The 24,605-nt window shown below is 37.4% G+C and overlaps 1 protein-coding gene across 2 annotated transcripts in view; it reads right to left on the bottom strand.

Annotated features, from left to right (window-relative positions):
* LOC105479029 (G protein-coupled receptor 89A) overlaps positions 1–24,605 on the bottom strand; it is a 55,154-nt gene that overhangs the window by 19,534 nt on the left and 11,015 nt on the right. The window contains exons 4-8 of one of the 2 annotated variants that reach the window (XM_011736795.3): positions 20,649–20,755; positions 20,095–20,196; positions 13,019–13,139; positions 12,095–12,175; positions 1,146–1,255 (exon numbers count right to left, since the gene is read on the bottom strand). In XM_011736795.3, coding sequence (XP_011735097.1) covers positions 1,146–1,255; positions 12,095–12,175; positions 13,019–13,139; positions 20,095–20,196; positions 20,649–20,755 — 521 coding nt within the window. Of the gene's footprint in view, positions 1–1,145; positions 1,256–12,094; positions 12,176–13,018; positions 13,140–20,094; positions 20,217–20,648; positions 20,756–24,605 lie in introns of both variants that reach the window. The other variant, XM_024792034.2, reaches the window with a different exon arrangement.

Below are 24,605 nucleotides of genomic sequence, written 5' to 3' on the forward strand. Positions count from 1 at the left end.
AAATTAATCCTTTTTCTTTCTCTTCCACAATCACCTTGCCTTTCTTTGATCTTATCTTCATTTGACACCAGGACATAAATCATAATTTGTAGCAAGAATAGACATCTTTCTGTAATTGAGGCAAAAGGGAAACTGTATTTCCCTGGGACAGAGAAGGAAACACGAGTATGCTATCTCATGTTTAGTTCCCCAAAGTTTTGACCTAATAGTGCCAGAGCCACACAGAAATTTGGTTACATAATTTGGGAAGTAGTTCAACATCATAACCAGTCAGGAAGAACAATTTATTAATCTATTAATCAAATCTCCTTTATTCTTTCTTAGTTTAAGACAGGGTCTAGCTCTGTTGCCCAGGCAGGAGTACAGTGGTGTGATCTGGGCTCACTGCTACCTCAGCCTCCTAAGTTCAAACAATCCTGCCACCTCAGCCTCCTGTAGTAGCTGGGACTACAGGCACATGCCACTAGGCCTGGCTAATTTTTGCATATTTTGTAGAGATGAGGTTTTGCCATGTTGCCCAGGCTCGTCTTGAACTCCTGGGTTCAAGTAATCTGCCCACCTCAGTCTTGCAAAGTGCTGGGATTACAGGGGTGAGCCACTGTGCCAGCCTCTCCTTGATTCTTTAAACTGAAATGTCGCTGGAGAAGCAGAGCTACTTAAAAATTGTTTAGGAATACTAATTACTTTAGAAATGGGCCTTTACCATCCCATATACAAGCCATTTATTTTAGGTAGCCATTATGCTTTATGGTGGTTTTCCAGAGTTGAGAAATGTAATAGTGTAGTGGAAAGAACTATGAAGAGGAGATCACAGTTACATTTCTAGCTTTGCCACAAACCACTGTGTGACTTAACCTCTCTGGGTCTATTTTCTCATCTGTGAAATGGAAAGACTGACTTTTTAGGACTGCTTCAGCTCAAAGACAATGATTTTATGATCTTGTGCGGGTGTTGGAAAGACCAACAGTTGGAAAGTGTACAGTTGGAAAGACTGTACACATGGTATTTCCTAAGCCTAGTAGCTCTTAGGAGTTTGGACTCTGATGTAGTCAGGTACCTTAGAAGGGACTATCCCAATACCACTTTTTTCTTTTGCTCTTGGTCCACAGTTGAGAAAAAGAATCAAGCAGAGAGACAAAGGATACTTTCACTTCCTGGTGCTGAAGTGGTAACACTTTTTATCATTCCCCAGAAACCTGATGGTTTGTTATGCACTTCCCCTTTCTGGAACATTGTTCTCCGTGCCATTGCCATCCTGAAATGAAAGAAAATACAAAGCCTCAGCAAGGAAGCATGGACCCTCACAGTCTAGTCCCATCTACTTTCCAGTCTCACAACTGCCTCTCATGTACTGAGCTGTTTCTGGAAGGATATTGATTCTGGAGTCCTACTTTTGCACTACTTACAACTGAAGGGAAACTATGTGGAAGCAATGTGGCCTGGGTGAAGAAGAACAGAATTTGGGTTAGGCAATAAATTTGAGGACTGGCTCTGCCACTTGGAAGCTGGGAGGTCTTAAGAGTTTTCATCTCCTCATCTCTGGATGGTTGTGAAGATAAATGAGATAATATATATGAATTAATGTTGTCAACTACAACGTGTTATACATAGTTTAATTACTACAGTTACCATTTAAAGACAAAATAAAACAGCTAACATACCTGGCCGGGCGTGGTGGCTCGCACCTGTAATCCCAGCACTTTGGGAGGCTGAGGCAGATGGATCACCTGAGGTTGGGAGTTCAAGACCAGCATGGGCAACATGGTGAAACCCCGTCTCTACTAAAAATACAAAAATTAGCTGGGCTTGGTGACCCATGTCTGTAATCCCAGCTACTTGCGAGGCTGAAGCAGGAGAACTGCGTGACTCTAGGAGGCAGAGGTTGCAGTGAGCTGAGATCATGCCACTGCACTCCAGCCCGGGTGACAGAGTGAGACTCCATCTCAAAAACAAAAAACAAAAAATAAAAAAAAACCCAGCTAACATACCTAACTAAAGGACCAAATACAGAGTTAGAAACGAAATACATGCTTTCTTCCTTCTTTTTCAAAGGCAGACAAAAGGAAAAAAAAAATAGCAAAGTTGCATAAACCTGTCCCCGTCTAAAACATTAGTCTCTAAGTCCAATACCCTCACCTTCTGTAATCTGTCCTACAGCTGAATAAATCAACAGGAAACATATCACTCTTTGTCCTCTCAGTCTGTGGAGGACCGACTAGCACAGTGGTAGCTGCTGGCATGTCCCAACCCACCACAAAGGTATTAACAGGGTCCTAGTGAGAATCAAAAAAAAGATCATTTGTACATAATCGATTATTTAAAGGGTTTAATGGGCCAAGGCCTACAGGCATAAAATGAACTAGGATGAGTCTAATAAAAATAGAGTAGCAGGACCAAAGAAAAATGTAACTCAAGGTGGGTATTTTTGGGAGGCAAAAGATAAAAATGGTGAAGAGCAAGAAGCAGCGTTGGTATTTATGCCTGTGACTAATACAAACAGTACCAATGGTACCAAAGATCAAATGATATTTCTATGGGTGAAATTCTTTGAGTCATTAGCTAAAATGATATTAACAAGAAATAATGTCAGCCATGTTGATCTAACTGTTTCCTTTTGAAAATGACCTTTGCCTGGATACTGAGTGAATGAAACACAGCTCTTTTAGCTCTTTCTGCCTTTCTTCTAACTACACATCTACTATCACTCACCATTTTGGGAAGATGTAATAAACAACCAAGAAGAGGCTCAGACCTAGGAAGATTCTGACTTGTAAGATAAAGGCTCAGTAATTCTAGGTTTTTATATTTTCATAGTTGAAAAAGCTAGAACATATACATAAAGAAAGCAAGAGTTTTATTCCACTCATTTAATAGTTCATTTCAGCTGAACATGCAGGATTAAAGGAGGCAGTTGTGAGAGAGAAAGCACAGAGCTCATTTCTATTGTTCTTATTTTCAGTGTCTACAATGCAACAAACACTAATGACTGGCTGTGGAGTGGAATCGATTGAGTACGTAAAGGTGACTGACACTGTGCTGTGGTCTCATAATAGGCAAAGAAGTGTAATCACTAGAAGTGAAAGTTAGAGGCACATAGACAAGCATGGCCTTGTTTTAAGCAATTCATTTTTACTTTCAATTGTATCAAGAATCTATTAATTCTAAACCAATTTTGCTCTTATCAAATGAATTGTAGATGAAAAAGAAATGATCATATATTTAAGAAGGTAACAATATTAAACCTTCTGAAATGTGAAAAGGAATTAAAAAACCCCCAACAATATGAGGTACTATAGAATTAGATTACCTTCATCTTCAACTTTTCTTTACTATCACCATCGCTATTGAATCTTTATAACGAGGGTAGCTACAAGAAATTATCTATTTGTTATTAGCCCAGCGTCATTTAAAAGTTCCTAATATGGAAAAACATATACACTAGGCTGAGGTTTGGTGGTAGTGTACAAAGAAGCAGCTAAAAAATGTCTATTGTGGTTTAAATATCAGTCAACTATTTTCTGGTCTCTGCTGTTTCTAGTAGGAAGTCAGCCATTTTTTTTTTTTTTTAAACTTTTGAAATAATTGTAGATTCATAATGTGGTTTTGAGAAAAAACACAGAGATTCATGTACCCTTTACCCAGATTTCCTCAACTGAAACATCTTGCAAAGCTCTAGTACAACCAGGATACTGACACTGATAGAGTCACAATACAGGACATTTCCATCACTACAAGGATCCTTCAGGCTGCACCTATACAGCTTATCTCCCTCCCACCTCCAATTCCTTAACTCCGGCAACCATGAATCTGTTCTCCATTTCTGCCATTTTGTCATTTCAAAAATGTATATATAACTAGAATCATACAGTATATATTATTTGGGGATTCTTTTTTTCACTCAGCGTAATTTTCTAGAGATTTATCCAGGTTCTTGCGTGTATCAATAGCTTGTTCATTTTTCCTGCTAAGTAGTATTCCATGGCATGAATGTACCACAGTTTGTTTAACCATTCAACCATTGAAGAATATCTCATTTGTTTCCAGTTTTGGAGCTACTATGAATAAAGCTGCTATAAACATTCAAGTACAGTTTTTTGTGTGAACATAAATCTTCATTTCTCTGGATGAATGCCCTGGAGTACAATTGTTAGGGTGTGGTAACTGCATGTTTAGCTTTTAAAGAAAGAACTAAAATGTGTTCCAGAGGGACTGTACCATTCTACATGGATGCCAGCAATGTGTGAGTGATCCAGTTGCTCTGCATTCTTATTAGTATTTGGTGTTGTCACTAATTTTTATTTTAGCCATTCTGACAGGTGTGTAGTGATATCTCAATGTGGTTTTAATGGCATATCCATAATGGCTAACAACACTGAATCCATAATGGCTAACAACGTTGAATACCTTTTCATGCGGTTATGTGCCATTTGTGTATCCTCTACAATAAAACGTTCATCATTTTTGCTTATTTTCTAACTGCACTGCTTTTTTTTTTTAATGTAAGCTTTGAATGTTTTTTATTCTAGATACTAGTGCTTTCTCAAATAAGTGGCTTGCAAATATTTTCTCCCAGTGGTAGCTTATCTTTTCATGCTCTTAACAGTCTTTTTTTTTTTTTGAGAAGGAGTCTTGCTCTGTTGCCCAGGCTAAAGTGCAGTGGCTCCATCTTGGTTCACTGCAACCTCCGCCTCCCGCGTTCAAGCCATTCTCCTGTCTCAGCCTCCCAAGTAGCTGGGATTATAGGCGCCCGCCACCATGCCTGGTAAATTTTTTTATTTTTATAGAGATAGGGGTTTCATCATCTTGGCCAGGCTGGTCTCAAACTCCTGACCTTGTGATCCAGCCGCCCTGGCTTCCCAAAGTGCTGGGATTATAGGTGTCAGCCACCGCACCCGGCCTTAACCTTTAGTCTTTTACAGAGCAAAAGTGTTAAATTTTGATAGAGCCCAATTTATCAATTTTTCCTTTTATGGATTTTACTTTTGGTATCAAGTAAATAACTTTTTGCTTAGCCCTTGATTCCAAAGATTCTCTCCTGTTTTTTTTTTTTTTTTCCCGAAAGTTTTATAGTTTTACATTTTAGTCTATTATCTGTTTTATTTTTTATTTATTTTTATTTTTGAGATGGCGTCTCGCTCTGTCGCCCACGCTGGAGGGCAATGGTAGATTTCGGCTCACTGCAACCTCCACCTCCAGGGTTCAAACAATTCTTGTGCCTCAGCCTCCCCAGTAGCTGGGATTACAGGCGCCCACTACCACACCTGGCTAATTTTTTGTATTTTTAGTAGAGAGGGGGTTTCACCATGTTCGCCAGGCTAGTCTTGAACTCCTGACCTTAAGTGATCCGTCTGCCTTGGCCTCCCAAAGTGCTGGGATTACAAGCGTGAGCCACTGTGCCCTGCCTGTTTTAATTTTATATAAAGTGTAAGACTTAGATTTAGATTCATTTTTTTAACCTATGGATGCCTAACTGCTCTAGCACCATTTGGTGAAAGGCCATCTTTCCTCCACTGAACTGCTTTGGCATCTCTGTCAAAAATTAGCTGGGTGTATTTGTGTATTTCTTTTTTTTTTTTTTTTTTTTTGCTCTGTTGCCCAGGCTGGAGGGCAGTGGAGCAATCTCAGCTCACTGCAACCTCCACCTCCTGGATTCAAGCAATTTTCCTGTCTCAACCTCCCAAGAAGCTGGGACCACAGGCGCACGCCACCATGTCCAGCTATATTTTGTATTTTTAGTAGAGATGGGGTTTCGCCATATTGGTCAGGCTGGTCTCAAACTCCTGACCTCAGGTGATCTACCTGCCTCAGCCTCCCAAAGTGTTGGGATTACAGGCGTGAGCCACTGTGCCTGGCCATGTGTATTTCTGGGTTCTCTTTTCTGTTCCACTGATCTATGTTTACCAGTACCACAGTCTTGATTATGGTAGCTATATAATATGTTTTAAGATCAGGTAGACAAATTCCTCTCATATTGTTCTTTTTAAAAATTGTATTAACTATTCTAGTTATTTTGCCTTTCTGTACAAATTTTAGAATAGTTTTGTGTATATCTACAAATAAATCTTGCTGGGATTTTGAAATGAATAACATTAAATTTCTATATCAATTTGGGGAGAATTAACATCATTACTATGTTGAGTCTCCCAATCTATTAACATGGTATGTCTATTTATTTGTATCTTCTTTTATTTTTTTCATTAGTTTTATAATTTTCAGCAAACGAGTCCTGTATACATGTTTTGTTAGACTTCTACCTAGGTATTTCATTTTGTGAGTGATTGTAAGTAGTGTATTTAAACATTTGATGTCCATTGCTAGCTTATAGAAAGACAACTGATTTAAAAAATTTTGATTTTCAAGATGGGGTCTTGTTATATTGCTCTCAGGCTGCATTCAAACTCCTGGGCTCAAACAATTCTCTCGCTTTAGCCTCTTGAGTAGCTGGTCAGGCGCATGCACCACTGCTCCTGACTACAATTGATTTTTGTATGTTTATTTTATATTCTACAATGTTGCTGAATAACCATTACTTTTGTTTTCCATTGCTGCTTTCAAGATTTTCTCTTTACTTTTATCTTTTAGCAGTTTCACTATATATACACGTAGGTGTAGTTTTCTTATGTTTTGGGCTGGTATTTCTTTAAATACTTTTTCTGCCCCTTTCCTTTTCTTCTAGAACTCTGACCATAAGAATGTTGGACTGCTTGATATTGTCTCCTACTGAGACTTTTGTTCATTTTTCTTCAATCTTTTTTAAAAAAAATATTTGTTTTTTCTTCTTTTTGAGACAGAGTCTCACTCTGTCACCTGGGGTGGGGTGCAGTAGTGAGATTGCAGCTCACTACAACTTCCGCCTCCCAGGTTCAAGCCATTCTCCTGCCTCTGCCTCCTGAGTAGCTGGGACTATAGGCTCCTACCACCACGCTCAGCTAATTTTTAAATTTTTGGTACAGACGGGGTTTCACCATGTTGGCCAGACCTCAAGTGATCCGCCTGCCTTGGCCTGCCAAAGTGCTGGGATTACCGGGCCATTTTTCTTCAATCTTTTATCTCTCTATTCTTCAGATTAAATAATTTCTATTAATCTATCTCATTTTTTATTTTATGTTTTGAGACAAAGTCTTGCTCTGTCGCCCAAGCTGGAGTGCAGTGGCTTGATCTTGGCTTACTACAACCTCTGCCTCCTGGGTTCAAGAGATTCTCCTGCCTCAGTTTCCCAAGTAGCTGTGACTACAGGCACGTGCCACCATGCCCAGCTAATTTTTGTATTTTTGGTAGAGACAGCATTTCACTATGTTGGCCAGGCTGGTCTCGAACTCCTAATCTCAGGTGATCCACCCACCTCGGCCTCCCAAAGTGCTGGGATTACAGGTATGAGCCACCATGCCCAGTCTGAATTTTTATTGATCTGATTCTTCTGTCATCTCAATTCTCCTGTTAAGCCCGCCTAGTAAAATTTTTATTTCAGTTACTATAGTTCTCAGTCTCTGGATTTCTATTTTGTTGTTTTTTAAAAGTTTCCATTTCTCTGTTGGGATTCTCTTTTCACTTGTATCACGCTTTCCTTCACTTTTTTGAATATATTTGTAATGGTTACTTTCAAGTCTTTGTTAAATCTATAATCTGGATCCACTTGGAGTTAGTGTCTATTGGCTGCTTTTTATCTTGAACATTGGTTATATAGTCTTGTTTCTTTACATGTCTAGCAAGTTTTAGTTGAAGGTAATATGTTGTAGTGACTTTGGAATCTGTTTTGTTTTTCTGAGAACTGTTAATTTTTTGGTACTAGTAAGCAGTTAATTTACTTAGACTCAAACTGTGAAATCTGTCATACCTGCAGCAGCTAATGTTTCTGCTCAGTTTCCTGGTTTCTAGCTTCTCCTTTTTTAGCCTATCTCCCTGACAGTCTCCACTGAGCTTGAGCTTGTGTAGGGTAGTGGTAGTCTGGACAGATTCTATAGTCGTATTTTAGGGCTTATCCTCTCTGTGGATCTTTTGCTTCTAGGGATCTCTCCTAAATTTTCAATTGCTTTGTCAGTCCTGAGTTCTACCCTCTGACACCTCAAGCCAGTAAGGCTTTTACTTTCTGTTATCCAAGCTGTGTGTTCAACCTGCACATAGCTCAGAAAATGCACTCAATCAAAGGCACAGTAACCTTGCAAATCACACTAAGAAGTTCAGTATATCAAGGGTAGACTCTCTTCCAGTTTCTGCCTATTTTCCCTCAGGCTCTTCGGTGTTTACCGTGGAAATACATTATTTAATGATGACACAGGGATTTGGGAAGGGTTTATACTGAGATTTTTGAATCTTAGTCCTTCTGCATTTCCCTCATTTCCAAAATTTCCACTTTAAATTTTCAGTTACTCAGCTGATTTAAACTCTTATCAATCTGCATGCTTGAGTGGGTGCTGGGAGGGTGGGTGGTGGCTGAGGAGCACTTCCAGGCAAGAAAGCCATAAACTTGCAATAGTTACCTGATGCTCTTCTCAAATTTCTACCTGCCTCTGTTCATTTTCCAGTGACTTCAAATACTTGCTTTTAACATTTTTTCCAGTTTTTATGATTTTCTGTAGAAGGAATGGCTTAAATTCTTTCCACTGTCATTTCCGGAAGTTTCCTCTATTATCATTTGAGAGTGGGTGTGGCTGGTGCTGAAATTTCACTAGTGAATATGTTTCTTCCCCAATCCCTACAAAATTTCAAAGAGATCCTAGAAAAACTAATTCAAGGTAGAGGTTAACATTTTTTCCTCCACTGTTCCAAACGGGAAGACATATGCCTCTTTCCTTCTCCCACTTTAAACCATTAACTTTTTTGTACATAACAAATGTTACTTTTCTTGTATGTCATCTCACTATGGCCCTCTACTGTTAAGGTAAAAGATGGTTTTCTGGTCACTACTGCTCCCCAACTATGACTGTTTGCAAAAACAGTTTTTCTTTTTTAATAAAAAAATTTTTATTTTGTAAAACCACTTGCAAACAACAAAAAGTTTTTCTATATTGTGGTAAATGGCAAGGGCACTGTATGAATCCTAAGGGCCCCAGTGTTGTCACATTAGCTGTCTATCTGCCCTGTAAGTTCCACTGGCTAAAGGACTGTGCTAATGGGGTCATGTTGGGAGGCTGATTCTTCTGTGAGCCACTCAAATTAATAAAACCTACTGTCGGACCACAAACCATTCCTGATCCTGACCAGACAATGCATTATAGGGGAAATGGGCTATAGTATGTACAGATCAGAGTCAATTCCTTAGCAGTATTAGTATGAAATGGCTTAAAAGTATACATCCACACTTGACATGGGTCACAACTTCACTTTTTTTTTTAGACAGAGTCTCGTTCTGTCCCCCAGGCTGCAGTGCAGTGGTGCAATCTTGGCTCACTGCAACCTCTGCCTCCCAGTTTCAAGCAATTCTCCTGCCTCAGCCTCCCAGGTAGAAAAAATTCAGGGCAATAAGGCTGGGCGTGGTGACTCACGCCTGTAATCCCAGCACTTTGGGAGGATAAGGCGGGTGGATCACTTGAGGTCAAGAGTTTGAGATCAGTCTGGTCCAACATGGTGAAACCCCGTCTCTACTAAAAATGCAAAAATTAGCTGGGTATGGTGGCACGCCTATAATCCCAGCTACTCGGGAGGCTGAGGCAGGAGAACTGCTTGAACCTGGGAGGTGGAGGCTGCAGTGAGCTGAAATCACATCACTGCACTCCAGCCTGGGCAACAGAGAGAGACTCTGTCTTTAAAAAAAAAAAAAAAATTCAGGACAATAGACAATATTCCATTCTTCGAATACAAAAGTTACATACCAGTCCATGAGCACGGACTATCTTTCCATTATTTGTGTCTTCTACAATTTCTTCTATTAATGTTGTATAGTTTTCAGTGTCCAGGTCTTTCTTCCTCCTTGGTTAAATTTATTCCTAAGTATTTTTTCTTGTAGCTATTTTAAGTGGGATGGTTCATTTTTGGAATGTTTGTTGAACATCAGTATTGTTAAAATGTCCATAGTACCTAAAGCAATCTGTAGATTTAATGTAATCCCTCTCTATCAAAATTCCAATGTCACTTTTCATAGAAATAGAAAAAATAATCCTAAAATGCATATGGAACCAGAAAAAACCGAATTGCCAAGGCAATCATGAACAAAAGAACAAAGCTGGAGGCATCATACTACCTTATTTCAAATTACACTACAAAGCAATAGTAATTAAAACAGCATGATATGAGCATAAGCACAGACTCATTGACCAAGGGAACAGAATAGAGAACCCAGAAATAAACCCACACATGTATGGTCAATTGATTTTTGACAAGGGTGCCACATGTACACACTGGGAAAAGGATAGTCTTTTCACTAAACGGTGTTGGGAAAACTGAATATCCATCTGCAGAAGAATGAAATTGGACCCTTATCTCACTCAATATATAAAAATTAACTCAAAATGGACTAAACACTTAAGCCGGGAAACTGTAAAACTACTAGAAGAAAATAGGGGAAAAACTACACAAATTGCTCTGAACAATAACTTTTTAGATTTAATCCCCAAAGTGCAGGCAATTAAAGCAAAAATAGACAAACGGGATTACATCAAAATAAAAAGCTTCTGCACAACAAAGAAAACAATTAGCAGAGTGAAGACACAACCTACGGACTGGAAGAAAATATCTGCAAGCCATATGTCTGATAAGGGGTTGGTATACAAAATACATAAGGACCTCAAACAACTCTATAGAAAGAAAACAAATAACCTGATTTTTAAATGGGCAAGGAACCGGAATAGACATTTCTCAAAAGAAGGCATACACATGACCAATAGATATATCAAATAATGTTTAACATACTAGCCATTAAGGAACTGCAAACTAAGACACAATGAGATATCACCTCGTACCTGTCAGAATGACTATTATCAAAGGGGCAAAAGATAAAGAATGCTGGTGTGGACACTGAGAAAAGGGAACCCTTATTACATTGTTAGTGGAAATGTAAATTAGCACAACCACTATGGAAAACATTGTGGAGGTTCCTACAAAAACTGAAAATGGAATTGCTGTATGATCCAGCAATCCCACTTCTGAGTATTTACCCAAAAGATATGAAATTAGTAAAATGTCAAAGAGATATATGTACACCCATGTTCACTGCAATATTATTTACAATAGCCAAGTTATGGTATCAATCTATATGTCCATCAACAGAAAAATGGATAAAGAAAATATGGCATATATAGACAACAGAATAGTATTCAGTCTTAAGGAAGGAAATTCTTTAATTTGTTAGTGGAGAACACCATGCTAAGCAAAATGAGTTGGACACAGAAAGACAAATACTGCATGTTCTCACTTATATGTGGAATCGAAAACAATGAACTCAACAGAAGCAGAGGGTAGAATGATGGTTACCAGAGGCTGGATGGGTGGGAGGAATGGAGAGACGATGGCCAAAGGGTACAAAGCTTCAGTTAGACAGGAGGAATAAGGGTTTTTTTCTTTGCGACATACTGTACAGCATGATGAATATAATAAATAATAAAGTATTGTACATTTCAAAATCAGTAAGAGTAAATTTCAAATGTTTTCACCACAAAAAAATAAGCATGTGAACGGATATGTTAATTAGCTTGATTTAATTATTCCGCTTTGTATGACACATATATACACAACTATAATTTGTCAATTTACAATTTAAAAAATTTAAAAAAATTCTAATTTATCTAAGAAGAATGATCTAAATTCAAGAAATGAGATTGAATTTGATAATTTTCTTTCACACAAAACACAATCTTTTTAAAAAACCTTTTTATATTTTTAATTTTATTATTATTGTTATTTTAAAGGGATGGTGTCTCACTATGTTACCCAGGCTAATCTTGAACTTCTGGGCTCAAGTGATCCTCCGTCTTGGCCTCCCAAAGTGCTGGGATCACAGGTGTGAGCCACTGTGTCCGGCCAACACTAAATCTTTGATAGTACTTTACCTTATAATAAAAATGAATAAGATAAAATTCCCTGCCAGCACCAATTCATAGTCAAACTTTCTTGTTGAGAAATTGTAACAGAGTCCAGATGTTTTACAGTGTTGATATCTTACCTTTTCTTTTTGCTTATGATCATATCCATGGTTTGGAGCAGTCGCCGTTCCAGGGCTAGAATATCTGTGTCAGTCACGTTCCTACAAAAAGCACAAACTGCTAGCGAAATGTTTTGGGATCCCACTCTCGGGCATGATACTGTATCTGGAGAGATACACAGACTTTAACTTTGCCCACTACTTTTTTCTAGAAAACAGTAAAATAACCATAATAAACTAAAATGCTTTTGCTCTCATTTCTTACAGCTAATCCTCTGGCATATCAGGGAAATGGAATTTACCCAGCTCTCTTACAGTTTTTCTTAGCTTTGATCCAGTGACATTTTTATATATATATATTTAAATATTTTTATTTTATTTTTTATTATGCTTTAAGTTCTGGGATACATGTGTAAAACGTGCAGGTTTGTTACATAGGTATACACGTGCCATGGTGGTTTGCTGCACCCATCAACTCGTCATTTATTTATGAAAGAGTCTTGCTCTGTCACCAAGGCTGGAGTGCAGTGGCGTGATCTCAGCTCAGTGACATTTAGGATGTATGTTTAAGCACACTTTTAACTTGGCATTGTCTTCTACTGTTCTATTAATACTTCTAGGAGGAACTAAACTGCTGAAGTTGGGGTTGGTTTATACTGCTGGTCACTAGAAATGTGCCTTTAAAAAGTGGGAGGGGAGTGTCAGATTGAAATTTGCCATTTAAAATATAAATGAATGTAGGACAAATAGCAAAGGCAAGCAGTACAAGTGATAAGACTTATTTAGAAAGATTTCCAGGTCAATGCCCATAGGGAGAGAGAAAGAGAAAAATAAAAAGGCAGTGTCATAGATCTAATATATAATCTTAAAGATGGTGGCATAATATGACATATGTATTCAAGAAGTAATGGGGCAAAAAAGAAAGGATGCAAAGCGCTCTGTTACCTGAGGAAGTAAGACATGTAAGTGTATGGGCAGTTGACAGCACCAAATCCAGAAAGGAGGGCCATGAGAGTCACTCCAATCACACCAACCCGGCTGATGAGCTGTTCTATGGATAAGATCCCTGAAAACATCAAGGCACATTAATCCCAGGTAACACAGATAAAATGGCTCTCATCTGTACTGCAAAAGGAAACATTACTGAAAACATTAACCATTACACATAACTAACTCATACAAGCCAACTTTTAATTATTAATGTGTAGATGATAATAAAGAGTATAATATACTATAGTATATAGAGTATAATATATATAGTATATGAATATAGATAATAGAGTATAATAAATATACTAAAAGTTTACTGATTTTCCTCTTGTCCCATATCTTCAGAGTGATCTCTTTTATTGGGTGATAACAGTAAAATAATAACAACAATAATTACAAATAATAATCATTGACTGTTTACTTTTGGTAGCATGAATGCTAACAAAGCAAAGTACTTTTAGTAAAAGCATCGGCAAAAAAAACTAGACAAGTAAATCTGCTGGAAAAGTATAAATAGCAGGAAATACTTGGTGCTAGTTATCTTTGATATATATGTATTTCCCCTAAGGTGATACTCTTTTGCTTTTGTCTTATTCTTTTTTGCATCCAATAAACACAGAATTCATCTAATAAATGAGCTACACTTATAGATGAATAATTCAAAGGCAAACACATCATTGTTAGATTATAAATCGTATCCTAATTAATCAATTGTTTCACATCACTTGAGAATGCTGAAAATCAACTTAGCAGTGAAAATAAATACTGCTGGTTGATGTATTTGGGATAAATGAGAGAAAGCAATGCTGAAGAATAACTCAGTAAGTTTGGCGTTGCAGAAAAAGAATGGTTTTAGTTGGTTTTCACTTTTATTTCTAGGATAGAATTCACTTCAGCCATCCACTCCTATGGTCAAATGCCAGAGCTGTAATTCAGGAATTCTGTCAGCTTCAAAACCGAAAATTCCAATATTCTTTTCTGACTACTGGCCTCCCTTCCTAGTCTTCAAGTTCTCTTTCTCCTTTATTTCCACTACACTCGTTTTAGAGGTCAGTGCACTGCTTCTCCATTCTTCACCTAGCTTGGACTCCAGGCTTGCTGGCATCAAATTCTCTCACCAGGAGCCTCAATCTCCTACAATCTTCCTTTTGAAGCACTAATCCTACAAATTCCCAACTCTGGATCGGTCTAACACTCTGCCTTCCCTGTGCCCATGTTTTGCTGCCTAAAATTGCTAGAATGCATATTGATTTTGGAGCCATTACAAATGTATGGTCTCCAGTCCTAAGAGAGCTCTCACACTACTGACTAATCCTTATCTTGCCCTTGGTCAGCCATCTCTCTCCATTGTCTTTGTCAGTTACTCTTTATTTTTCCTACCTTTGTCCTTCTCCTTTGCCAATGTCCTTATTATAAAAGACATAAGCTATTAGACATAAACTACCTTCACTCTACTACAAACTACCTTCACTCTACACTATGGTCATAAATTTTCTCCTGGTTGCCAAATTCAACATTTTCCAATTCTTGTTTTATTGGCTCTTTTATAACATTGAATATACATCTGCAATCATCCTCCCAGCTTGTCTCCTTCAGAACAAAGTAGCATCCAAAGTTGACTTCTCCACTTCTGCTTCTGATTTTCTCTGGGCCCTGGGAACTGTCTCATCCTTTTATGTGAGTTCTGGGATATTGCTGGTGATAATCTTGGTGCTATTTGTTTTTGGTTTTCTGTCATGGGGGTAAGTGAAGCCAGCTTGCTCCTACGCCACCATCTTGGAACTAGAAGTCACCATACTTTTGATTGTATTCAATCCCTTCCACCTCTTTCAGAGTCTTGTTCCATCATCTATCTCCTCTCTCTTGTATATTCAATATTTCCTTCTTTGCTAGTTCTTTCTCTTTAGTTTCAAGTCTCTTTTCTAAGAGAAATTCTGTTCTTGGCTTTCAGTTTACCTCTAGTTACCAATCCCCATCTATTTCTTCCTTAATAGCCAGGCTTCTTAAGAGAAGTTTATAGTTATTGTCACCTTTTCTTCACCTCCAGTTCATTCCTTAACTGACTGCAATCCAGCTTTCTTCCCATTCTTCTACATTGAATGAAATCACTTTCACTAATAATTGTAATGGCAATATAATAGGTAATATGCATCAAGCACATGCTATGACTAGGCACTGTTCTAAGCACTTCACATGTTCTAATTCATTTAACCCTCATAACAATCCTACGAGGTAGATATTATTGAAAACCTAATTTTACAGATGAAGAAATGGAGGCACAAAGAGGTTAAGTAACTTAGTCAAGGCCACACAGATAAAAGGGGCAGAGTCAGGTTTCAAGTGCAGTCTAGCTCCAGAGTCTGGGCTTTAACCACGACAACACTTTGGTAATAAGTTTTCTCCTGGTTGCAAAATTCAACATTTTCCAATCCTTGTTTTATTGGCTCTTTTATGACACTGAATCATTTTTGTTTAAAATTATTTTATCTTCTTGGCTTCCACAACATCATTTCTCAAGGATTACCCTTTCACTGTTCTAACTGCTTTTTCTCAGTCACTTCTTGCTCTGTATGGACCAGAATTCTCTCTTTCATTTCAGTATACACATTTTTTGGTTGGGTGATCTCACCAACTTCCCCAGCTTCACCTAATGGCATTTAGTTGATGATTTCTAGTTGTTTAGATTCCTGGAGTCATCTCTATGAGGACTGATACATGTATACTTTTTCCCTAAGCTCCTGATTTGTACATCCAATTGCTTATTTAACATCACCTGGATATGCATGGGTAACTCAAATTCAGCATATACCAAACTAAAATTATCTTTCCCCTCAACTTGTTTCTTCTTCTGCATTATCTTAGAAAATGACACAATCACCATAATAATAAAATCTATACACTATACGATTACTCTCCATTCTATCTCTCAACTTTCCTTGAATATACCAAGGTCTTTCTGCCTCAGGGCTTTATGTGATGTCTCTTGTGCATTCTTGGTGGGTCTTCCTTTGGTCTTGTCCTTTAAATCTCAGCTTAAATATCACTGTCTCAGAAAGGGTGGATCTAACTACTTATACTACATTATCTGCATTTTTCTCTATCATAGCAACCTGTTTGCTCCTTGATGACAATGATCATTTATTTATATATTTACCTCTTTACTGTCTAGTTTCACCCACAAGACTGTAAATTTCAGGGGGGCAGAAACCAAGTTTGTTTTGTTTGTGGTTTATTTCCAATGCTTAATTTATATAAAGTAGATGCTCAATAAATATTTGTGTAATGCTAAATGAACGAAGAAATCCTCACCTAAATTCTGTTGATTCTACTTGCTATATACCTCTTGAATTTGCAACCCCTTTACAAGAAGACATCATGTCTTATTGATCTTTGTTTTCCTTACTGCCTGGCACATAGAAGGTATTCAACAAATGTTTGTTGACTATAACATCACTCAATAACATAAAAAAATCCAAGGGATTAATATGGGTTATTAAATAAGAAAAAATGAACAAATTCCCCACTTTACCTTTATTCCTTTTAACATGATGTCTTTGTCCTTTTATTACATCTTTTTATGATTTAAAGTACTTTGTAGATACTATTTACTTAAATCTCAGCATTTCTATGAAGTAGGAGTCAGTCATCATTATCCCCATTTACCAGTTAATACATGGAAAGTCAGATGAATAAGGAGACTAGCAGAAGACCATTTCACCTTTGCCACCTGCTCACACAGATTCCTTACAGTCTTTTGTAATCTCTCTGACTCTTTCCCACTAAAGACATTCCAAGGTTCAGGCACCACACAAGAAGTACTTTTATGGATTTTTTTTTTGAGTCTCGTTCTGTTGCCCAGGCTGCAGGGCAGTGGCATGATCTCAGCTCACTGCAACCTCAGCCTCCTGGGTTCAAGCAATTCTTGTGTCTCCAGCCTCCGGGGAGTAGCTGGGATTACAGGCATGCGTCACCATGCCTGGCTAATTTTTGTATTTTTAGTAGGGACGGGGTTTTGCCATGTTGGCCAGGCTGGTCTCTAACTCCTGGCCTCAAGTGATCTCCCTGCCTTGGCCTCCCAAAGTGCTGGGATTATAGGGGTGAGCCAACCTGCCCAGCCCATTTTTTGGGTGGTCTCCACAGCAATAAACAACTACAGTGGTTGTTGGGACAGTCCTGGGAAAGCTCTAGGAAGGTAGTGTAAGGCTGGTTGCTTCTTGGCTACCATCTAAACTTTTCTTCCTCCTTACTTATCTTAGAGGGTTAAGTAAATTAAGATACCTGAATATTCAGTCATAAAACTGTAATGCCTATTGGAGTACGATGGAAAGAAGAAAGCTGACACTGTCTCCCTAGCTTTCTCTCTCAGTGTCCTTTTCAGGGTCATCCCACAGAATTTAGAAAAAGGGGTGGATTAAAGGACAATGGATACAATGGCCTTCATCTTCCCTTTGGTGTGTCCTGGCTACACTGGTCATGTGAGCTGAATGCACACAGGAGAAAGCTGGAGAAAGGTGTCAGAGTCAGGTCTTTGTATTGCATGTGAGCCTGTGTTTGCCTTGTCAGCAGCCCTGGGGCCCTTTTGTAACTCTTCTCTCTGACTTCTACCATCACAGATAAATGTGTCTGTCTGTGGGTTTCTTTGAAACAGGTTTATATGAGAACTATACTACCAGGACTCTTTAGTGCAAGTCTTTCCTTTCGCTGACCACTGACATAGGCATGCTGATCACATTAGCGTTTCCTAAATTCCTATCCAGAGTGTTAAAGTAGTAAACTCATTTACCACATTGGAGAGACTCAATTTTCTTCCATTCACTGATTCAAAGAACATGTATTAAAACACTCGTTATGTGTTAAGTTCCACACTAGGCACTAGGGATACAAAGACAAATAACATGTAGTTTTCTGATCTCAGGGAGCCCACAGGTTGATGAGGAAGTTGGAAAAGGAAACATGAAATTGTAAGTTTTATAGATGATATAGATACCTTGAGTTGGGAGCAATTAATATCTCCTAATGCTGGCCAGGAAAATCTTCCTAAAGGAATTGACAAGAGTTGAATCTAGAAAGGATAAATAGGCATTTTCTAGGTAGACAGGGTTGGTGAAGGATTGTCCAGGCTGATAGAACAGCTCTAGAAACTTGAGGCTGGGTGTAGTGGCTCACACTTGTGAGCATTTTGGGAGGCCACGGTGGGTCAATCCCCTGAGCTCAGGAGTTCAAGACCATCCTGAGCAACGTGGAGAAACCCCATCTCTACGAAAAAACACAAAACTTAGCCGGGTGTGGTGGCATTCACCCGTAGTCCCCGTTACTCAGGAGGCTGAGGTGGGAGGATCACTTGAGCCTGGGAGACAGAGGTTGCAGTGAGCCAAGATCACACCACTGCACTCGGGCCTGAATAAGAGTGAGACCTGTCTCAAAAAGAAAATAAATAAATAAACTTGAAATAACTTCATAGGACTGGAGAATGCAACATGTATAGAGAGCAGTAGCCAGGCCATGAAAGGTCTCATACGCCACCTAAGAGTTTGAATGTTTTTGGTAGGCTGGTGTTATGTTAAGTTTTCTGGCCTTTAACATTATTTGAAATCTTGAAACAGTTATTCTTATTTTAAAAATACACAACTATTTATTTGGTACTGCATATGCTTTTCAAAACTGCCTATCTCCTCTGACCTTACTGCAGGAGTCTCATAACCTCTCTCTCCCGAAATTCCTGCTATAGGCAATGAGTATAGATAGAAGGGTGTGTGGGAGGTACGGCAGATTCTATAATAGACACTGGCTCATTCAACATTAATTCCAATATCCTTTTCTAGCATTTGTTTTGGTACTACAGAGTTTAGAAAGCCAAATGCTCCTTCTCAGACTTCCTTGAGGCTAAGGTTCTAAATGTTACCTAGGTTTCACCAAAAAACCAGGCCCATGTGAGGCCTCAGACGCAGAAATGAACAATGTAGGGGTGGTGATAGCACTTAGGAGCTCAAACAGCTGGGACTGAGGTCCCTGATGTCATAGACCCTGAGTGGCATGTGATGACTTCAGAGAGGTTTTCTAGTTTAGTATTGTGGCATAGTTGGGTATTTCTCTTCATCATACAGTAGTTAAGCTTTGCATTCCTGCTTTCCTAGAAAGTCTATAAATTGCCTGACACTGTATAATTAATCACTTTCTGCTTTAAATTAGTTACAGTAGATTCTGTTTTCTGCAATAAGAACCCTGATAATATGGCAGGATGGTGAATGAACAGGTATAAATATATTTTTGAAAAGGTTCTAGCATGAAAGCTGCAATATATTTATTACAGATGGGCTCTCTAATCTTTTTAAGATAGACTCATACATACTTCTGAAATAGTTCTGGAAGGACTTATTAGCTGAGGTACTTTTGTTCATTGATTTTAACTTAAAAATTAGGGCTCTGCCAAATCTCGTTTTAAAATAAACTTTTTTTGTTAGAGGGGAGACACCGATTCTTGGAAAGCTTTTCTTTACCTACTAATTGTGGGCGTTTTATGTCACCTTTCCCCACATACGTATGCTTCCCTAATGTATCTTTATCATCCCTTAAACAGTGGCCATTGACCTTTTGGGTCACAGACCCCTTTGGAAATCTGATAAAAGTTCATTGATACCTTACCTCCAAATACACATACAAATATATTCCTGTAGTTCTATATACAATATGAGTTAGACACCGTTCTCTTTCCTTATACCCTTTAAGTAAGTATATTCAGTAAAGGAAGGTCAAAAATTCCTACTTTAGAATGATAGAAGTGAGTTCCAAAACCAGCATTAGTTATCTCTTAGAAGGCGAAAATGTAGTTCAAAATCAGACATTTTTCAGAGAAATAGCTTGCTATCCTCCTCAAAATCAGAAATTTTTTTTCCCAATCCCAAGAACCTATGAATTAATGAATTATTTCCCCAAATAAATTTTTCCCCAAGAAATTTAATTAAATGTTTTTGAAATCAGAAAATTAAACAAAGCTTCTCCCTCCCTTCTTCTGCCCTCCCATATATACTCACCATGTTTTGGGCTGAGAATGGGAAAGGGATCTCCTAGTTTCCAGAAGAAATACATAAAAGTCAGCCATAAGAGACAGGAAAAAAGCAGTCGTTGTTTATGCACTGAGACAGAGGAGACAAAACTGTTAGGAAAAACAGATATAGGTTAAAGAGCTTGCTCTATTTAAAAATATAAGATAATGCTAATTAATATTTGGTTGCTAATTCACTTGGCAAATGAGTGATGAACAGTATAATTTTTAGTGAAAGCATCCTTACCATCGTAAGAGAAATTTAGCTGAATTTAACATGTGGGATGAATTAAATGAAACATTATTAATAGGTAGAAAAATAAAGCTGTGGCAGAACAAATAACCTAATCATTCACTTAATATTTACTTTGTGCCAATTCATTCAATATTTATTTTATATTTATTTTTAAGATGTTGTGTGTGAGGTGTCCTCAAATAGCGGTAGCTACTGAAAGTTACTGTAGAAATGAAGCTATTCACAATCTAAGTCCCCTCAAATACTCATCTCAATCTATGTGCTGACTGAGAGGGCAAAATACTTACATAGTCGGATGTTGCTCACAATAAAATAGCCAATGTAAAAAGGCACCATGAAAACCAGGATCAGCAGAATTACACACAGGTTCATTTTCCAGTGAAAATAACGTGAGCTGAAATAAATGTCAAAGACTGTCACTAGGAGGGAGAGAGGACAGCAAATTTCTTTCTCTTTAGTCTTCCAAAGGGTCTTTTGCTCTTTGGACTCAATATTGAATATATCCTATCTAATCAGCCTAATCTTAAAATCTACTCATTTGTAGAGATTAAAAAACACAAATTTCTGAAAGGTATATATGACCATCTTAACCTCTGAAGAATTTCATATATTAAAATAAGAATGTTTATGTTTTTGATATATTCATGGGCAACATATACCACTAACATGTATCAACATAAGACATTGCTGGTAGAATGACTATTGTTTTATTCTCCCCTAGGAATCTTATTCCAATGTAAGAATTAAAGGAAAATAAATGTTAACAGTAATAAATGCTATAAAGGCTCAAAAATATTTCTTTTGTACTCTTGATATAAACACCTGATTTGCATGAATTACTTTTATTAATTTATAAGATGTATTTTGTTAAAACTTTTTGTTAGCACTTTTTATAACAGTTTTAATGAGATATAATTTACCCATTTAAAGTGTACAATTCAATGGTTTTCATATACTCAGAGCTGTGCAACCATCACCTCAATCAATTTTAGAACATTTTCATTAGGCCATAAAGAAATCCTGTACCCATTAGCAGTCACTCCTTTTCTCCCTAACCTCCTCAGCTCTAGGAAACCACCAATATACTTTCTGTTTCTAGGAAACCACCAATACATAATCTTTTATGACTGGCTTCTTTTACTTACCATAATGTTTGCAAGTATCTATCAATAATTGATATGTTGTAGTATCTATCAATAATTCCTTTTATGGCTGAACAATATTCATCCCATTATAAGGATATATTATATTTTGTTTCTGGATTTAATTGAAGACATTGGGTTTTTGGCTATTATAAATAGAGATGCTATGAATGTGTGTGTATACATTTTGGTGTGGACGTATGTTTTCATTTCTCTTTAGGTAAAAATGGAGTGGAATTGTTGGGTCACATGATAAATCTATATTTAATCTTTTGAGGTACTCCCACTGTTTCCCAATGTGGCTGCATCATTTTACATTTTCCTCAGGAGCGTATGAGAGTTCCAATTTCTCCTCAGCCTCGCCAACACTTGTTATTGTCTTTTTTTTTTTTTGTTATAGCCATTTTAGTGTGTGTGAAGTGGTATCTCACTGTGGTTTTGATTTGCATTTCCTTGATGGTTAATGGTACTGGGCATCTATTTATATGTGCTTACTGGCCATTTCTATATCATCTTTGGAGAAATGCCTATTCAGATCCTTTATTCATTTTTAAATTGTATTATATTATTAAACTGTAAGAATTCTTTGTGTATTTTAGATACAAGTTCCAGTCCATTATCAGACAGGCAATTTATAAAAATGTTTTCTTGTTCTTGGAATGTTTGTTCACTTTCTTGATGGTGTCTTTTGTATTTACTGATTTTAAATTTACTTAGGCCTTGTTTCAAAAAAGGCATAAGTGGCTAAATGGCTTACAAAATAAATAAAATACAGGATGATGAAATGAACTATAAGGAAATATGAACAACAATGGTAACAGATAGGTAAAATATTGGGCCAAGCCTGGTGGCTATTATAAAATAGAATTCTAGAAAGTTGCTATGGGTAGGTCATAAATTTAGCTTTAAGTTTTCTAATGGTCAATGTGAAATAAAAAATTTGATCAGTTAGATAAAATCATTGTGTCTGCAAGAAAATAACAAATTAATTTCTCAAAAGAAGCATAATTATCATTTATTGTTACTGAATTATTACCAAGATTACAATGAAATTTCTTCAAAGATTTCATGAAGAAGAAAATGCAAAGGCAATTAACAGTGTCTTCAACAACATCCTTTCAAGAGAAATATCAGTTTCAGAGGGCTGTTTCTAACTGTTCCTTCCTTAGTACAGATGGCAGGCATCACAAAACAAAGAGCCATTCAGTAAAAGCTACCCTATAGGGAATGAATACCATTTAGACTAGATACGTTGACAGCTTTTCGCTCCTCTAGGTTAACCTACTTTAGAGCATTTAGAGAAGGAAACAAGCTGGGCATCCTCCAGGCAATTCTACATAGTATTTCAGCTGAGCTTCTGAAAGATTCTGGGAGGCAGTGGGTTTGAAATAACAAGTGCAACTTTAATTGGCAGTACGGACTGCCTATTAAAAGTGAAGCACATGTTTTAACTATTTAAATATAGATTAAATCTATATTTAATCTTTTGAGCTGAGAGTAAAGTGATATTCTCTTGAAAAAATTAAGGATCCCAACAAGATTACACATTTGGATAGGAAGTCATACAATCTCTGCTCAAAGGCGAGTCAAAGGAATATTCTGGCCAAGATTTTCTTTTCAAAACGATTCTGAGTCCAGTCAATGGACAGTTATACTACATCATCAAGGTTCACATTTGTGTTCCATAATTGGGTGAAACACTAGCATGAAAAAACAGGTATAACTGAAGACATGTCTCAGACTGAACAAACCCAATCCTCTATATAACACACAAAGAAGAACCAGATTTCAGCAATGCTACTTCTTATTCTCTTTAACTAACTAAGAAATTTAAGAAATATACACCACAGTATGACTGATGTTTCTTACTATATGGGTTATTAACTATAAGTTAAAAGTTGGGGGACATCATCTACCAAAAACAAAACTATAGCTTTAGAATAACTGAATCCTCTGTATCTATATTTAGATGAGTAGTTGGCAAACTATGGCCTGGCAGCCACCTGCTTTTACAAATTAAGTTTTATTACAGCATGGTCATGCTCGTTTGTTTATATATTGCCTATGACTACTTTTGCTCTACAACAGCAGGGCTGAGTAGTTGCAATAGAAACCTTCTGGTCCACAGAAGCCTAAAATATTTACTATCTGTCCCTTTACAGAAGAAAGTCTGCCAACCCCTGCTTAAATAGCAGTGAAAGATGCAGGTTGTGATAATAAAATTTAATAACCATTATGTAAAATAATACTTGTCTATTCTGTATAGTTATAGGATCTATATCTAGCTCATCCAAAAAAAGGTTTGGATTATTAAAGTTTAAAAGTAGGAGAATCAGAACATACTTCTATTTTACCATAATACATGTTATTCATTGTTCTATCAAGAGACCATTATTATCAACTCTGATTCTCTCTGTCTCACTCTTTTTTTTTTTAAGAGATGGGGTCTCACTGTCTTATCCAGTGATCACAGCTCACTGCACATTCTCAAACTCCTGGGCTCAAGGGATCCTCCTGCTTCAGCATCTAGTGTAGCTGGGACTATAGGTGTGTACTACTACCCTCTGCTAATTTTTTAAAATTTTTTTGTAGAGACAGGGTCTCACTTTGTTGCCCAGGCTGGCCTTGAACCTCTGCACTTAAGCGATCCTCCTGCCTCAGCCTCCCAAAGTGCTGGGATTATAGGCGTAAGCCACTGTGTCTAGCCCCTCTCTCTTTTTTTAACCTTTCAATGTTTTGTGATTAACCATTTGTACAGTAAGTTTTTCTTTTTAATTCAAATTTTGTTTTCAACTCTGATTATCAAAGGATTTGAGAGTACAGTCTCTCTACAAGTCTCAAGTGTCAGGGGTCTATAATGAACTTACCTTGGTGCTGAGTCCTAACTTTAGAGTGAAAGACTACTTTACTCTTAAAGGTTTTTCCAGGTAGTGATAAAAAAGTACAACAAAGCCTGCATAGCATAGTTGAACCCTACACATAAATGCCGCTAAAAAAATTCTCAAGCTTGCAGATTAACAAGCAAGAAATATTTCGGATAGACTGTCTAATAAACTAACAGGTCTATTATTCGGAAGGGAGTAAAGAGTTACTTTTAAAAAG

The sequence above is a fragment of the Macaca nemestrina genome, chromosome 1, assembly GCF_043159975.1.
Source record: "Macaca nemestrina isolate mMacNem1 chromosome 1, mMacNem.hap1, whole genome shotgun sequence".
In the NCBI taxonomy this organism is placed as follows: Eukaryota; Metazoa; Chordata; class Mammalia; order Primates; family Cercopithecidae; genus Macaca; species Macaca nemestrina.